This window comes from Orycteropus afer, unplaced genomic scaffold (assembly GCF_000298275.1).
Source record: "Orycteropus afer afer isolate SDZICR_OR568_19922 unplaced genomic scaffold, OryAfe1.0 scaffold00462, whole genome shotgun sequence".
NCBI lineage: Eukaryota > Metazoa > Chordata > Mammalia > Tubulidentata > Orycteropodidae > Orycteropus > Orycteropus afer.
In genome coordinates, this window is record NW_006922049.1 from 1,187,913 (window position 1) to 1,206,254 (window position 18,342).

General features: G+C 38.0%; 1 protein-coding gene across 1 annotated transcript in view; it reads left to right on the forward strand.

The window, feature by feature from the left end:
* Positions 1-18,342, forward strand: part of CFTR (CF transmembrane conductance regulator) — a 247,152-nt gene that overhangs the window by 57,513 nt on the left and 171,297 nt on the right. The window contains exons 5-9 of the mRNA XM_007954507.1: positions 4,314-4,529; positions 9,271-9,360; positions 10,927-11,090; positions 11,998-12,123; positions 16,029-16,275. Coding sequence (XP_007952698.1) covers positions 4,314-4,529; positions 9,271-9,360; positions 10,927-11,090; positions 11,998-12,123; positions 16,029-16,275 — 843 coding nt within the window. The remainder of the gene's footprint in view (positions 1-4,313; positions 4,530-9,270; positions 9,361-10,926; positions 11,091-11,997; positions 12,124-16,028; positions 16,276-18,342) is intronic.

Below are 18,342 nucleotides of genomic sequence, written 5' to 3' on the forward strand. Positions count from 1 at the left end.
TGTACTTAATTGATCTTTATGTTAAAGTTATCTGGAGATTAATTCATTTCATGTAATCATAAGCCTGAATTGAGTTTTTAAAATTTTTGCTTTAAATTTCCTTCGTAGTCTGAATACCCAGGAAAAGCAGATGCTCCTATCCCCAGAAAAATCTAACCTTGTCCTAGGTATAGTTAAAGGATTTAGACTCTCCATAGTGACACTGAGCTCTGGTCTGGAGTTTCCCATGAGATCCTATATCCTATATCAGAGACCAGATATCTGCATGAGGAGGTATTTTTGGGCTTCCTAATATTTCTTTGGAAAAATTGAGACCCAAGGTTATTCCCACTAGAAATGCAATCACTTGAGCTGTTTCTAACCTGGCTCCCTCTACCCGGATGGTCCTCTGAATCTACACTGCTCAGAACTTCATCCTTGTGAGTGGAAACATCATTAGTAGTGGCTGGATGGGGGCTAGCATAATGACCAAGAATTCCTTGGCCTGTGGTGTGGGGATTCCAGACTCAGATTGTGTAATCAAAGATTTTAGCACTGGAGGGGACCTTCAAAGATTAGCTTGTCCCATTTCTCAGTTTATCGATAAAGAAAACTGTCCAGAGAAGTGAAGTACCTAAGGTGGCACATAGAATGGGTAATGTGCTAGAATAAGAACTCAAGTTGAATGACTCTTCAGTATTTATTTCACTGTCACACTGCGTTGAAAATTGGTATCAGGCTTATTCTGCTATCTAAGGTAGAACCATTATGTGAATTCCATTTTGAGTTGTGTCTTATAAAAACAATACAAATAGATTTTCAAATCTTCAAATAAAGGTACACTTCTCCTCATTGCATTCAAGCCTCAGTGTGATTGTACTATTTCATGTGGAAGTAAATCATGAAATTTCTGTGATTCTGGCAATAGTTCCAGCAATGGAAAACATTAACATACACAAAGCATTTATATACCAAGAATTTGGGACTCTATTTCTCCCAGTTATTTCATGGGTTATTTTCACAAAGGATTGCACTTTGTAGATTAATCTAGGTATCAATTACCATTGTTTCTCTCTTCCAAATAAAAAAATCAGATGATACCTGTAAGTGGTTTCATTGTAAATATTAGGGAACATGTTGCTTAAAACAGACTAGTGAAAACTACAGAAGAGGGAGTTGTTGGATTGCTGATTTTGTCCTTGAGTGTTAACAGTTTCATATTATGGTGAAGTTTATGTTGCTTTGCTGTTTGCAGGTGGTCCTATTATTGGACTTATCTCTACCAAAAATAAACTTCATTTTTTTTCCGATAAATACGTGCCCTTCCAGGATAATATTACCAGTGTCTCTGTGAAATGGCCATTGTTGTCCATTGTTGTCTTCTTTTGGTTTGAGTGGGATGACAACTAATTCAGTAATGACAGTATATTGTTTTATATACTGTCATTATTGAATACTGTTTTATATGAAACAAGTGTCACATTTAGATTAATCCAAATTTTACTTATTTTGTTATAAATTGCAACCAAAAAACAATTCAGTCAATGTGGAAAGATGTCACTACCCAGAGTAGAGCAATGGGCAAATGACCTAATTAATTCATATAAAAGAATGTTAAACAGTTCCAGAATAAGTGACATATTTGTATGGATATCAGTGGGATAAATGTCAAAACACAACGTTGAAGAGGGGAGAAATTGGGAAAAATCATGGTATGATACCATTTATGTAATATTTGAAACCTCAGAAACAATTCCTTACATAAATCCTAAGGATGCATGCACATGTAATAAAAGTGCAAAGTATGCATAAGATGATACATGCTCTCAAGTGGTCTTTTCTGCACTAATATATATATATATTTTAAAAAAAACAAGTGCTCTTTGGCAAATATGGCCAACTATTAATATGTTCTGTCTGAGTAGGAGGTAAGGGATTTTATTTTTAGCACTTGTGGTCAAATGTATTTAAAATATGGCTATAGTGAGATGAGAGAACTATCACATCCATTTTTGTGATAAGTTTGGATACTTTAAAGGTTTGAATCTTCCTTCATTACATTCAGAGCCTTGGTCTACACAGTTAATTTGAAGTGAAGTACTGTGTATAAAATACAGAATGAGCTGCTATACAAGTCAGTGGTCAATGATGACAGTCATATCTAGGATATGGAGTTCCTGTGTGGTGCAAACAGTTGACATACTTGGCTACTAACCAAAAGACTGGGAGTTTGAGTCCACTCAGAGGTGCCTGGTGATCTACTTTTGAAAAAGTCAGCCATTGAAAACCATGTGGAACTCAATTCTACTCTGACACACATTAGTCCAAATGAACTCAATGGCAACTGGTACTAGCAATGCACTGGAAGGAATAGCTAGGCTGTATACACACTAAGATTCTTTGTGAGGATGTAAAGAGATCAAGTTAACACACACACACACACACATAAAAAATAGTCGTCTCTTGAGAATGAGGGGCTGGTGTTATCGGGCACTTGAGGATTAGAAAATGTATTGTGGGGAAAGGGAAAACTAGATTAAGGAATAAGGAAGAATATTGCTGGGCGATTCTGGGGACACACCAAGCTTGAAAATACAAATTTGAAATGGAGCCAATTAGTGTAACATCCTTTCTGTGGAGAGTTCAGCATGAGATCCCTCTTTCACTTGTCTTTCCTATGTGAAGGTAGCTTAGCAAGATGGGTAAGAGTTAGACAACCTGGGTTCAATTCTTTGGGTTCTGGTCTGTTTCTACATACTCAGGAGAAGTGGTCACATATTAAATAGGAAACATGGGCGAGCAGTCAATTAAGGATATACTCTGTTAGCTAGTGTCTAAGGCATTTGATTGCTAACCGGAAGGGGGGCGGTTCAAACCCACGAGCCACTCCTCGGAAGGAAGATTGGGCAATCTACTTCCATAGTGATACCGCCTGGGAAACCCAGGAGGGGTTGCTATGAGTCGGATCTGACTCAACGGGCATATAACAACAACAACAACAACATAAGTTGCTTTGGGAAACACAACTAGGGTCCTTCCTCACTGATTCACAGACATAGAGGAGTTGATGCATCATGGAAACTGGCCTGAGTTTGAAGTCTGCTGGCAACCTCCTTCACTGAAGTCTCTTCATATCTAGACTTGAAAGTTAATAATACTGCAAGAGACTATATTTAAATGCCCCTCTGATGGCGTAGTGCCTAAGGCATTAGAGTGCTAACCAGAAGGCTGGTGGTTCAAACCCACCAGCCACTCCTCAAAAGGAAGTTTGGGCAATCTACTTCCGTAGTGATACTGCCTCGGAAACCTAAAAAGGGGTCTCTAAGAGTCGGATCTGACTCGATGGCTGTGAGTTTGGTTTTTAGAATTTAGTGTGGGCTTCTTCCCTACCTGTTGCCAGCTCTTCTTGTTCTGAGAAGCTATATTCATTTTGGAAATAGTGTCATTGCTCAAAGGAGTTTCAAAAGTCCTGCTTTGAAATTATATCAACTCACTTGGTCTCTTTAGCCTCCGATTTTTCCTCTGCGAAGTCAGGATAATAATGTCTGTATTAGTTCCTACAGTTGTCATGAAAATTAAAGGCAAAGATCTTTAATAAACTGTTAAGTACTTTGTGGATGTTAATAGTTAATAAACCACTCTAAAAACCACACCTTTACTTTATAGCCGCTATATCGTTTTCATTAAAAAAGTACTCAGGCACTCAGCTTATCCATAAACTTGTCTCCAAATAAATGACTTTTGCTACAACCAAAAGCCATGTGGCATAGTGCCTAGGGCATTTGACTGCTAACCAGAAGGCTGGCGGTTTAAACCCACCAGCTACTTCTTGGAAGGAAGATTGGGCAATCCACTTCCATAGAGACACTGCCTTGGAAACCCAAGGAGGGTTTGCTGAATCAAATCTACTCAAAGGCAGTGAGTTTGTTTTTTGGTTTGGTATTCCAAAATATAAAGGTATCAAAAATAACATCAGGGGTTTCAAGTATGGTATGGCCTTCTGTGTAAGTCAGCTTTTAAGTCCTTCAGAAGGAAGGCTGGGCTATCAACTTCCGTAGTGATAGTGCCTCAGAAACCCAGGGAAGGAGTGCTATGAGTCGGATCCGACTTGAAGGCAATGAGTAGTTTTCTAAAGATAAGTGATCTGCTTCTGAAAGGCCACAGCCTTAAGAATGGAGCAGTTCTACTCTGCACACATGGGGTCACTTTGAGTTGGAATCCACTCAACAGCAATGAACAACAGCAACTAAAGATGGAACTTTTCGTGTTGAAATTGTTAGCCATTATATAAAAGGGAAATGAAATTTGTGTTCTCTGTTTCTTCTCTTCTGCAGGAAGTCACCAAAGCCGTGCAGCCACTCTTACTGGGAAGAATCATAGCTTCCTACGATCCAGATAACAAGGTGGAACGCTCCATTGCCATTTACTTGGGCGTAGGCTTGTGTCTTCTTTTCATTGTAAGGATGCTGCTCCTGCATCCTGCCATTTTTGGCCTCCATCACATTGGAATGCAGATGAGAATAGCTTTGTTCAGTTTGATTTATAAGAAGGTAATGATATTTTCTTGCCCAGTCTCCGAGATACATGTAGTAGCATCATGTTTTGAACACCATGTATAAGGTGGTGAAGCTGGGAAAAGGAAGGAATAAATGCTGAAATTAATTGGTAACTGATGCTTATGAAATAAATGGAAGGAATAATTAATATTTCTTATTCTCCTTGATAAAGAAATTTCACTTCAACTAATAATTAGAGTACTTCTTATATTGTAGATTTCATTTTTGCTTTAATCACTAGTTATGTCATCATTTTTGGGATTCATCACTTCCCATTAAAATGACTCTCAGAGTTTGCATAAAACTTAAGGACAAAATACCATCTTAGAGTAAAATGCCATATTCAATAGCAAGAAGATAATACGTAATTGTTAATGATAACCTAAGCAATAAAAATTTCCACCTATTTACTAGTTTTGACACAATGGTGGTACCCACAGCCTTATTCTGAGTTAGATTTATGTTATGCATTGCAGCCATAAAATACACTCCACTTTTGGTATGTGTTATCCAGACAAGAGCCCAAGTTACTGATATTTGATTTAGCAGAATTCAGCCTAAGACTTAGTTACCTTACAAACAGGATTTAAGGCCATTTTAATGGTATCTGCTCCCATCAACCTGATTCAGCAGTACTTGTCACTGCTTGGATCTGCCAAGTCATTGTAGAAAGCTGTTTTGATTGAACATTTGGATAATGGTTTACCACCCCGCCTTTTTTTTTTTTTTAATTCCTCCAATGTAAAAACTTTATGTACTTGACTTATAAGGACAATGGATCTGAAATTTACCGTTAGCAAATAACACATAGGACTTCCATAACTTATGTGCAAGGTCAATTGTGTCGTAAAACCTTGACAACAATATTTTATTGTTCAAAAAAGTCTTTTATGGAGGCACACAAAAAAATAGAGTCTACAGTTTAATCAAATCAACTCAGCTGCAATTTCATCAATTCACAGGTATCAGGAAAATAACAGTAATAAATAAACAGAAATTTTCATTTGGCCCAGAAATTTTTGGAATTTTCTGAGTGAAGACATTATGAGGCCTAATTTGGAGGCTAATATATCAGACAGTGTTTCACTGCTATTCATAAGGTTTACAGTGGCCAGTTTTCTCAGATGTGGATACCCCTGTCCTTCTTCCCACTCTGTCTTAGTCTGGAAGCACCACTGAAACCTGTTGTCCATGGATGACCGTTCTGGTATTAGAAGTACCAGTGCCATAGCTTCCAGCATCACAGCAACATGCAAGCCACCACGGTATGACAAACTGACAGACGAGAGACAGTCGTTCAAACAGAACATGGGGATGTTGCATGGTTTAAAATCAGGAAAGGTGTGTGTCAGGGTTGTATCCTTTCACCCTACTTACTCAATTTGTATACTGAGGAAATAAGCCCAGAAGTTAGACTATATGAAGAAGAATGTGGCATTAGGATTGGAGGAAGGCTCATTAACAATATGCAATATGCAGATGACACAACTTTGCTTGCTGAAAGTGATGATGACTTGAAGCACTTACTGATGAAGATCAAAGACTACAGTCTTCAATATGGATTACACCTTAACATAAAAAAAAAAAAAAAAAAAATCCTCAACATTGGACCATTAAGCAACATCATGATAAATGGAGAAAAGATGAAAATGGAAGCAGCAGTCAAACAATCAGTTGTCTTATTGCACTGGGCAAACTGCTACAGAAGACTTCTTTAAAGTGTTAAAGAGCAAAGATGTCACTTTGAAGCCTAAGGTGTGCTTAACCCAAGCCATGGTACTTTCAGTAGACTCATATGCATGCTAAAGCTGGACAATGAATAAGGAAGCCTGAAAGAGGATTCATGCTTTTGAATTGTGGTGTTGGCAAAAATATTCAATATATCATGGACTACAAGCAGAATGAACAAACCTGTCCTGGCAAGTGCAGCTGGAGTGCTCCTTAGAAGTGAGAATGGCCAGACTTTGTCTCACCTACTTTGGTCATGTTGTCAGAAGGAACCAGTCCCTGGAGAAGGATACCATGATTGGTAAAGTAGAGAGTCAGCAAAAAAGGGGAAGACCTTCCACAAGATGGAATGGCTCTGATGATGGTGTCAAACATAGCAAGGACTGTTGGGTGGTGTAGGACCGGACATCATTTCCTTCTGTTATACACGGGGTCACCACGAGTTGGAGCTGATGCAACAGCATCTAATAACAACAACAACAATTTGGAAGATAGACCTTACACAGCTTGTGTATCAAGGAAAGTTGGATACCATCAAATATTTATTAAGAAGTACATCCTATAAAAATAATATTGGAAGCTAATAGTATGCATGATATGCTTCTAAGTAATTTAAGTTTATTATGTTATTTAATCCTCCCCTAAATTCCATATGGTAGCTGCTATTATCCCTATGGGAGCTCTGGTAGCATAGTGGCTAAGGCACTTGACTGCTAACCAGAAGGCTGGCGGTTCAAACCCACCAGCCACTCCCCGGAAGGAAGATGGGGCAATCTACTTCCATAGTGATACTGCCTGGGAAACCCAAGGAGGGGTCGCTATGAGTCGGGTCCGACTCAATGGCACATAACAACACCAACAACATTATCCCTATTAAGGAGCCCTGGTGGTACAGTGGTTAAGTGTTTGGCTGCTAACTGGAAGTTCAGTGGTTCTAACCCACCGGCTTTTCCACAGAGAAAGATGTGGCAGTCTGTTCCCATAAAGCTTACAGCTTGGGAAACCCTATGGGGGCAATTCTGCTCTGTCCTGTAGCATTGCCATGAGTCGGAATTGACTCCATGGCTATGAGTATCCCTATTTCATAGATAAGAACTCTAAGATCTAAAAAGTAAAGAAAATTGTGCAAAAACTGCGGGAAATACGATTTCCAGAGTGGAAGGTTTTCTAATTACTATGGAAAATAAAATGAAAACTGAAATAACAGTAATAAAGCAGGCTGTTAAACAGGAAGAGAGAGGTGCCTAAGGCACTTGACTGCTAACCAGAAGGCCAGAGGTTCAAACCCACCAGCCTCTCCTCGGAAGGAAGGTTGGCCAATCTACTTCCTTAGTGATTCTGCCTCAGAAACCCAAGGAGGGGTCGCTATGAGTCGGGTCCGATTCGATGGCACATAACAACAACAAAGGGACAGGAGAATACATAGAGCAGGTTAGTTGGTGAACAAGTCTGTGTGTAACATTCAGCACAAATACAGCCATGTATTTCAGACCCAGAAAGCATTAATGACAAGTTAGGCATTATGGTATTTGTTCTTTGTTCTCACCCTTCAATATGTGTTCTTAGCCATTTTGTTTTATTTCTCTACCCACGCTTTTTGTCCTACTTTGATTTCATCACCAAAGAATGCAAGAGGCCTCTCTGTGCGGTGCTGTTTGGGTTGCTAAAGTGAGACTTTCTTGGCTCTTCTCAGATCTTATCATTTTCCTATCTGGCCAATTTCATCCTCATGTTAGGCAGTCTCTCTAACCCTCCCTACAATATTCCAAAATTTTGTAATAGAACATGTTTTACTTTGATCCAAAACCCAGTAACTATGATAATATGCAAGATACATTTAAAATAGCCAATCTATGCACAAACTAAATTAAGCTTTGGCTATGAATCTTGGGAACATAGAGATATCTAAATATCTGGATGCTTACTGTGGACACAGCTCCATATTAAGGCCCATGGAGAACTCAAAGTCACCCCATCAGGCTTCTGATTGCTACTAACTCATGTCAATCCACCTCCATGGATTTTTTTCCTCCTCAGATGGTTCTGATAATGTTTTGGGATTAACTAACTGCTTTGCTTCCTCCTTCTTCTCTGCTTGTCTAACCCTTATTCATTATTCCAGATTCATTTCCAAATTCTACCTCATTAATGAAATCTTTCCAGGTTTTTCTAACCAGATGTGTGACCTTTTTATTAACCACTCTATTATCTTGTGCTTCCCTTAACTCACTTGTCATATCGTATTGTAATTATTTATGCACTAGATTGCCTGGAGGCAAGAACTATGTTTTCATAAATATTAATAATAATTCCTGAAGCATTGGTCACATTAATTTGCACCTGCTAAGTGCTAAGTAAATATATGAGGAATTGAATTGAAACAAATGTTAAATGGATACTTTCTAAAGTCACCCAATGGCAAATTAATTCTTATTAAATTTTATAGTCAGGTCATTACTGTGACCATTCATAATCATGATTAAATTAGACTTAACAATTAACTCCATTTTGTACATACAATTGTATTTTTCTTTATCAAACTTAAAGGTTTTGTGTTAATATAATGTTTCACAAAATTGCTAATAATTCAATTATTTGTGATATGCTTTTTTGACTTTAACAGCAATTTTATTCAACAGAATTTGTATAGACTGCATGACAAACTTAAGGGCAAGATTTTAAATTCATATTTTTTTGGTTCCATCTTTCATTAAAAAAAACTATTTATGGATATTTAAGTACAATATCATTGCCATTGTGAAGGAGAGAAAATATTGCTTTCTATATGCTGGAAAATAAAATAGAGGCATGAGGCATGCCAGTATAATACATGATGTGAAAAAAAAATCTGAGAAGATATTAAGCTAAATGGACATAATAATTTTCCTTAGTTTTACTTCAAAATGCATGCATAGTCACCTAATTTCTCAGCTGTATAAAAATGTTACTTACAAATATATTTGTCTTTTGTTTGTCGATGGCATCTAACTTCCCATTTTTCTTTTAGACCTTAAAGCTGTCAAGCCGTGTTCTAGATAAAATAAGTATTGGACAACTTGTTAGTCTCCTTTCCAACAACCTGAACAAATTTGATGAAGTATGTATTTACCAATTTAATCTTTTAATCATTACTTTTGTAAATCATAAATTAAAATGTGGAGCAGTGGATGGTTAAGTTGCACTCATTCCTACTTGCCTTATTTCAGAAAACTGAGAAAGCTAAATTGTCTAGCTAAGTGGCATTCTGGGGTCTTGTGGGACCCCTCCGCCCCCAGATCCAAGATACCCCAGCTTGCTGTGTATTTAGTAAGGTTTCTCAAAACGCAGTCCTCATCAGATCTGGTTTCCTTTAAATCAGTTATTTACTTTGGCTGAATATGATACTCTGAGAAATTCTGGTTCAGTGCTGTCTTGTGATAAATGCAAGGTCCTTGAGGACAGACAATATGTTTTATTTGTTTTTGCATTTCTAGTATTTAACATAATATTAAACCCACAGCAGGTGCTAGAGAAATTACTGTTGAACTAAGTATGCATTTATTGTGGATTATTCTGTCAGGTGATAGAGGATTGCAGGGTTGTGTATTTTGAGGCTCTGGGGAGCCCTTTGTCTATACAATGTGATCTATATCATGGTTCTTGCTTTATTCAACTACTAGTAAGTTATTTAAAATAAATTATTGACAAGATACCTAAGAAATCCAAACTCAGTTCCACTGAATAAATACATATATGTATACTAAAAAATACGGTGACTTGAAATTTATTCCTTGGGAAATCTTACTCTATGTGTAGAATATATACACACATTGCTATATATTCCACATAATGAGCATTTAGGACTATTTTGGTTTATTTTTAGTTTTGACAAAGATTTATTATAAGGGGTATTAACATCATATAGCAAACACTCTCAACTGGTGTGTAGCAGTGAGGAACATGTGGGATGGGGTTATCTGCTTTTGGAAAGATTAAAAGCAAAAAAAAAAAAAAAAAAAACCAGAAAACCCCACCAGACCTACTGCCATTGAATTGATTCTGACTCATAGTGACCCTATAGGACAGAGTAGCACAGTCCCACAGGATTTCAAAAGCTGTTAGTTTTTACAGAAGCAGACTGCCATGTCTTTCTCCCATGGTGTGTTTGAACAACCAACCTTTTGGTTGGCAGCTGAGCTTTAACCACTGTCCTCTGTAAAGATTGCAGCCAAGAAAACCCTATGGAGCAGTTTTACTCTATAACACATGGGGTTATCATGGGTCAGAATCCACTCGATGGCAACATTTATTTTTTGTTTTGGGATCATTTAATACCCCAAATCAGCAGATTGGAGACCACAGTGAGGCAAATAATGACTCCTAAGTAGTAGCTAAATACTGGATAATACAGATAGAATGAAAATCGATGAATACTCATTTATGGATGCACTTGTTTGTTGCATATTTATGTTATGTGACTACATACATACCGACAACCATACACTTGATGTGCCACAAAGAGTAAAGAGGCCAGAATACTGTGTTGGAATCATAATCTGTGAACATCTGGGGAACTATCACTGGATTAAGTCCCTAGACCCTTGTGATTCTTCCCTATGTGTGTGTTTGTTTTCGGGATGGAGGATCAAGCGCCGCTGTTGCTGGCTGTGATTTTCTTTTCCAGGGACTTGCACTGGCACATTTCGTGTGGATCGCTCCTTTACAGGTGCTGCTTCTGATGGGGCTGCTGTGGGAGCTGCTGCAGGCCTCCGCCTTCTGCGGGCTTGCTTTCCTGATAGTCCTTGCCCTTGTACAAGCTGGACTAGGAAGAATGATGATGAAGTACAGGTAACATCCTGCTTTCCAAACTCAAAAGTATTTTCAGTTAGATTTTTCAAACGCCCACACTCCTGAAACCAGGACTGCTATATGCACTGTGCATAATTTACTGGGTGGTAGCATAGTGGCTAAGGCACTTGACTGCTAACCAGAAGGCTGGTGGTTCAAACCCACCAGCCACTCCTCAGAAGGAAGGTTGGGCAATCCTACTTCCGTAGTGATACTGCCTCGGAAACCCAAGGAGGGGTCGCTATGAGTCGGGGCCGACTCGACGGCACATAACAACAACAACAACAACAACTAAAAAGGAGGGAGCTTGGTAGCATAGTGCCTAAGGCACTTGACTGCTAACCAGAAGGCTGGCAGTTCCAACTTACCAGCCACTCCTCAGAAGGAAGATGGGCAATCTACTTCTGTAGTGATACTACCTCGGAAACCCAAGGAGGGGTCGCTATGAGTTGGGTCTGACTCAACGGCACATAACAACAACAACAACAACAACAACAACTAAAAAGGAAGTATTGTAATGGTGTAAATAAATATCAGAGGGTAAGGAATGCTGATGATGAAGTGATCAAGGCATTCGGCTGCTAACCGAAAGGTTGGCAGTGGAAATTCACCAGCTGCTCTGTGGTAGAAAGATGTGGCAGTCTGCTTCCATAAAGATGTACAGCCTTAGAAACCCTATGAGGATTAGAGAAAATGCATGGAATGATCTAATACAGTGTCTAGCACATGGGAGGCATTTACTAGATGGTAGCTATTACTTTTGTTGCCATCTACTTGATAATTAAATACATACTCATCTATTTAATTAAAAATGTGATTTTTTTTTCTTAAAAGAGTGAGCATTTCTTAATGAATGATTTGACTTGTGTTTACTAAATATCAGATTCATTCATTCATTCATTTACAGAGATAAGAGAGCTGGAAAGATCAATGAAAGACTTGTGATCACCTCTGAAATGATTGAAAATATCCAATCTGTGAAGGCATACTGCTGGGAGGAAGCAATGGAAAAAATGATCGAAAATCTAAGACAGTAAGCCATTTTCCTAATTTCGGGGTCTATAGCAATTTCATTTTAAAATTAGAGATGTCACAGTGGGCTTTCAGCTCTTATTCAGGAGTTCCTGACAAGTAGCCAATTGTATTTATTGATATTAATATTAATATTCATTCATTAGTTGGCTAGTCATGACTTTCTTTAGGTGTAGTTGATTGTGTTACTTTGCATTACAAGAACATTCACACTTTTTACATTATAAGAATCTCCTACATGTATTTATAGCTGAGCTCTGGTGGTGTAGTGGATAAGGCACTTGACTGCTAACTGGAGGGTCAGCTATTCAAACCCACCAGCTGTTCCACAGAATATGGGGCAATCTTCTTCTGTAAAGATTTACAGCCTTGGAAACCCAGTGGGGTTCATTATGAGTCAGAAATGACTCGATGGCAGGGAGTTTGGTTTGGTTTTTGGAATATACTTTATTGATTAAAATAATGATCATGATACTATAAATTGATTGAAACCTTATATGGACCAGCTAGAATAAGTAAGTATATGGTTTTGTATCAAATAAATGACTCTCTATTATTGCATGTCATTTAATTTATGTGATCAGTCAAACTAGTTAAAAAAAACACAACAACCCACAAACCTCCCTTTGATTAAAATGCATTTGTTCTTTCTTAAATTAGGGATAATCTGTAAACTGAATTCCTATAAACCCTCCACTTAAAGACTCATGGACTCAAGTAATCAAAGTCACCTCATAAAATAGAATCAGTACTTCGCATCTGTGTCTACTTGTGTTTCGCCTCAGATAACCTTTCTTTCACTGATTAGTAAAGCTTACATTCAGTGAAAAAAAGTACAGTACAGACTGAGGTATTTACTAAGCTAGTCTTGGGCAGAATTTAAAGGTGGGCATTTCTGTGGCCATGAGACCATTCTTCTTTAGTCAAATTCCATGTTATACAAACTGCAATAAATAATTTAAAAAAAGACTTTAGGAGACTTAGCTCAGGTAGACAAACTGTTTCAAGGAAGTCTGTCAAAGGAATAAGTACGTTCAGGACGCAGAGTACATGAGACAGGGAAAAATATACCAAAAGAAGAGTCTCTTTTGGGGTGGTGTGGATAGGTTATTAGGAACTCAGTCTGCTGCTTCCAGGAGATGATGGTAACTGAACTGCAGGTGTGTGATTAGAACAACAAACGAGATGCTGAAATGTTAAGTCTTTTGCCATGTAAATAGAAAGAGTCAAAGAGTATTTATTTCCCCAACACACTTATTGGTCACCTGTTGTTGTTATGCCTTTCATGGAAAATCCAGGAAAGGAATGGCGTTTTCCTTCCAGAACATCCATAAAGGTCTTGGGGAGTTGTTTAGTTGGTAGACGTTGTTGCTTTCATTAACAGCGAGTGTCCAATTCCTTGTTTGCTCTTGTTCCTGTGAGTATAGGGTCATAGAGCTCCGAGGGGGTCATAGACAAGGAGGTTTTCTCAGGCCTCACAATAAACTCAGGGCCAGCTTATTCCTGGTGTTGACCTGTCTTGATTTGAGGCTTTTTTGCTTCCTCAAAATATGAAATCCATTCTTTCTCCTGTGTATTTTCTGTAAGACCAGTTTTAATAGCAAATGTTTAGCTATAACTTGTACAATCCAGTTCCTCAATCTCACATGAAATTGTTACCTGAAAAGGCTGGAAAGTGCTGACGTAAATATGGGAAAGTAAGAATTGCTTCTACTCGAGAGAGCAAATACAATGTTCTCGAAGAGACTGGCAGGATGCGCTTCAAAGGAATGATTTCTGGCCCAAGTCACTGTTAAACCAGGCAAAAGGCTGTACAAAACTCCCTGCAAATCTACTTTTATTGCCCTTTGGTAATATAAGACACTTTCCTTTTTTTTTTTTTTTAATAAGAAACTGATAAAATATTTTTTATGACTCATAAAGTGTTAGTAACTTTATTATGGAAAGAACTGCTCTCTGGGTGATTCTTATAAATGTTCTTGCTCTCTTCCCAAGATATGTTATCCTTTTCTTGTAGTGCAACTTCTATTTTTCTTGACTATTTTAGTATATTCCATTTTAACAATTTTGATAACATTTTTTTATAAATAGCATTTTCTAGCATTTTGTTAACATCAGCGTAGTCAACACTACTAAGGGAGACCTGGTGGTACAGTGGTTAAGGCACTTGGCTGCTAACCAAAAGATCAGTGGTGTGAATGTACCAGCTGAAGAAAGATGAGGCAGTCTGCTTCCGTAAAGATTTACAGCCCTGGGAACTGTAAAGATTTGCAGCCTTGGAAACCCAATGAGCATTATGAGTTGGAATTGACTTGATGGCAGTGAGTTTGGATTTGAGTTAAGACTACTCTTTCTTCTGTTGATAAGAAAGGAAACACATTGTAGATTCTGATTAAATGCCAGGCCCTCTGCTGTGCTGCCATTTAATCTTGACAACAGCTCTATAAGGGAGGTGCTGTGCTCCCTTTTTTATAGATGTGGATTCTATAAAATCAGAGGGAAGAACAATTTGCTTCAGCTAGCATAACTAGTAACTGGCAGGTTAGATTCCCAACTCATAATTTGTCCTCTATATCACATTATTGAACTGTGTGAACCTTAGACCATGAGTCACGATCTAGGTTGGGCACATTGAAATCCATGTCCTTCACCAGTGTGCTCAGGATTACCTTTTTTGTTTTGTTTTGTTTTTAAACCTTCAAAAGAAGATTTCCTCTCAGCTCTGCACTTGAGGATGAGAATTGCTCTTTTGAAGTAAATTATACAGACATTGTGAACCTGACGCCCATGTGCCTGGCATCCCCTGCACTAGGCCAAGGCACAGCCATTGCTCCCTCCCACCTGAACCATCTGTCTGTGTCACTGCTGCTTCTTATGGGAAGACAATGCTGGCAATCTGCTTCTGTAAAGATTAGGGGAAAAAACCAAACCTGCTGCCCATGGGTGGGTTCCGACTCATAACAACCCTAGGACAGAGTAGAACTGCCCCATGGGGTTTCCAAGGCTGTGAATCTTCCCAGAAGCAGGCTACCTCCCCTTTTTCCCACAGAGGCACTGGTGGGTCATACCACCAACCTTTTGGTTAGCAACCTAATGCTTTTGACCTCTGCACCACCAGAGCGCCTCATAAAGATTACAGCTACAAAAACCCCATGGAACAGTTCTACTCTATAACACGTGGAGTCACTGCGAGTTGGAATTGACTCATCGGCAATGGGTTAAGGTTTGAGAACCACTCCTCATGGTTTATATGTTGTTTTCAGTGTCCCCCAATGCTAAGCTAGAATTTCTAAAGTGTCAAGAATCCATTAGGCAGGGAGGAAGTGGGATGAGTGATGTGACATTGAGGGATTGCCATCAGTGACATGAAACAAAACGTGTGTGAATTGTTAAGTGGAAAACTGATTTGTCCTGTAAACTTTCACCCAAATCACAAGGAAAAGTTTTAAAAAGAATCCATTAGATAATCACAGAGTTGTGTTTTCCTGTGTAAATTTTGCAATATTGTCCTCATTTTCACACTTACTTAAAACATCAACCAACCAACACAAATGACCAATCTCACACATCTTAAAAATTATTAACAGTGCATAAGGAAATAACATACTCAAATAATAGTAATATTGCTAAAAATTGGAATATCAATAACAATTAAAAAATACAATTTACAGGTATTATGTCCAAGAGGATGGTGTGTTCATTACCATGCCCCTTTCAGATAGATAATCTGAGGTCCAGAGACGTTAAGTTACTTTTCCAAGGTCACACAGCTCATATAGGATGGAACCAGGACCAGAACACAGGTGGAATGATTCTGCAGCCCATGCTCAGATTTTACATTGCAAGATGCTTGATATTTGAACAGTAAAATGGCATCCCGAATGTTATTTGTTTATTTTTTCATAGAACAGAGCTGAGACTAACTCGGAAGGCAGCCTATGTGAGATACTTCAACAGCTCAGCCTTCTTCTTCTCAGGGTTCTTTGTTGTGCTTTTCTCTGTGCTACCTTATGCCCTGCTCAAAGGAATCATCCTTCGAAAAATATTCACCACCATCTCATTCTGCATTGTTCTGCGCATGGCCGTCACGCGGCAATTCCCCTGGGCTGTGCAAACATGGTATGACTCACTTGGAGCAATAAACAAAATACAGGTAATGTACCATAACTATGCATCACATGAAAGGATTTTATAACATCTCAGAACTTTTCGAGTGGAGACTCTGTAGAGATGAATTCTTGGTCTTAGGCCTACTGAATAAAGCACAGTGTTTTCCCTCTTGGTGTCTGATTGTTGTCTAATATGCCCTTGCAATGAAAGCCTATGAAATAAAATGAAGGACTGTGAGATCCTCTTTAGTCAAATAAACTGAAAAAAATATTGTTTTTGTACTGCAGAGAATTTTATTCAAGTAGTTAATCAATAACAAGTTGCATTCGAGTCTATTCTGACTTGTGGTGACTCTGTGTCTACGTCAGAGTAGAACTGTGCTCCAGAGGGTTTTCAGTGACTGTTTTTTTTTAAATCACCAGGCCTTTCTCTGGCAGTTAGCAGCCGAGTGCCTTAACCACTTGCAATACCACCAAGGGACTCTTAATTAGTCAATAGATTGGTTCTAATGAACCTGTCAAATGTATAGCAGATTTGCCAGAAAGTTATAAAACTTTCCAGCTAACACTACAAAGGTTTACTTTAAACACTTCCAAACATACTCCTGGAAAGTATAATTGATGAGAGAGACATTTTATGCCACAGTAGTTACCCTAAAATCCCTGCAATGCTGATGGAACCATCAGCATGGAACTTCATTCAGCTTTGAAGAGAAGTTTAGATCTGGAGGTAATGAGACTCATTTGTACAAAACTAGCATCACCATGAACACACGTGTGGTAATAATTATTATAATTTATAAGCAGATTAAATGTCTTTATTATACTTTTTTGATGTTTATTTAAATACTCACCCAGAAAATAAATCACTGTGACATATTTAAAAATGAAAGTAAAGGGTAAACCACTTTTAGGTGGTTCTGCCATAATTTGGGCATTACAAATGATGGATCAAATTTTGGCCCACATATTTGTTTTGTTTAACCTTCACATTTTTTTTTTTTTAATCATTTGAATTGGTTGCCAGCATTGAAAAATTGGGAGATGTTAAGCAAAACCTTCGTCCTCTTTTGAGGAATTAAAATATTTAGTGACACTGAGCCCTCTTTTCCCACAAGCTGTGGCAGTGCCCCTTCAGAGGGATTCTTCCCTCTCAGTTCATCACAATCTCCACATAGTCCTCCTCCTCAATTATGTGACCTGCTGAGCCCCTGAAAATACAGGAATTTGAGATCTGTGATTTAGACAAATTGATGAATGTAATTCAGAACCATACTAGCTTTTAGTTTAATCTTATTTCCTCTGTTAACGTTATCACAGCTATGTGTGGGAAAATGAAAAAGAGTGATAGAAAACAGGAGGACAGATTGTAGACATAGCATCACAGAGACAAAGAGACTGAGACAAGGAACATAGAGACAGAGAAGCAGATCTTGAAAGAAAAGCTGAGAGAGAGACACACACACAGAGACAGAGAAGAGCAGAGAAGATAGGGAAGCAGTGAGGCAAGGACCAGGGTGTCTTCATTACCTTATACGGTGACAACTTCGGCATGTATGGACTTAATTCTTCCTTTCATTTCCACTTTCCCTAACAAAATTCCTGTGATTTGGAATTTAAAATAGAATAATAATATTTAGAATCATGCTTTGATGCCTTTAAACCAGTTAAATCAGATTTTCATACCTTTTTTAAAATTTTTAACCCAGAGAAATGATGCCCTAATGAGAGCTATATAAACATGAACATATTAGTTTTCTTGCTGTCCTAATATTGAATTGGGGCACATCAATGGGTAATCCAGGGGTGCTTTTAAAAGTCATCACTAAGGTTAACATGTAATAGTGCAAGGAAGAGACAGTTGTATGTTAAAATCTAATGTATAAAAGCAGCTTTATAAAATATCACATGTTTAAGGAATGTATTTCAAATACAATGAATCCTACTGCTTGGAAAATTAACTTCAAAATATTGTTATAAAATTATTTTATTAGGATAGAATTTTTAATTGAATTCATAAAACCCAAATATGAAATGAAGCACTGTTATAGTGTAAAATAGATGTAACGATGCATTAATGTTATTACTTTCTTTCCACAATGTGTTTTTTT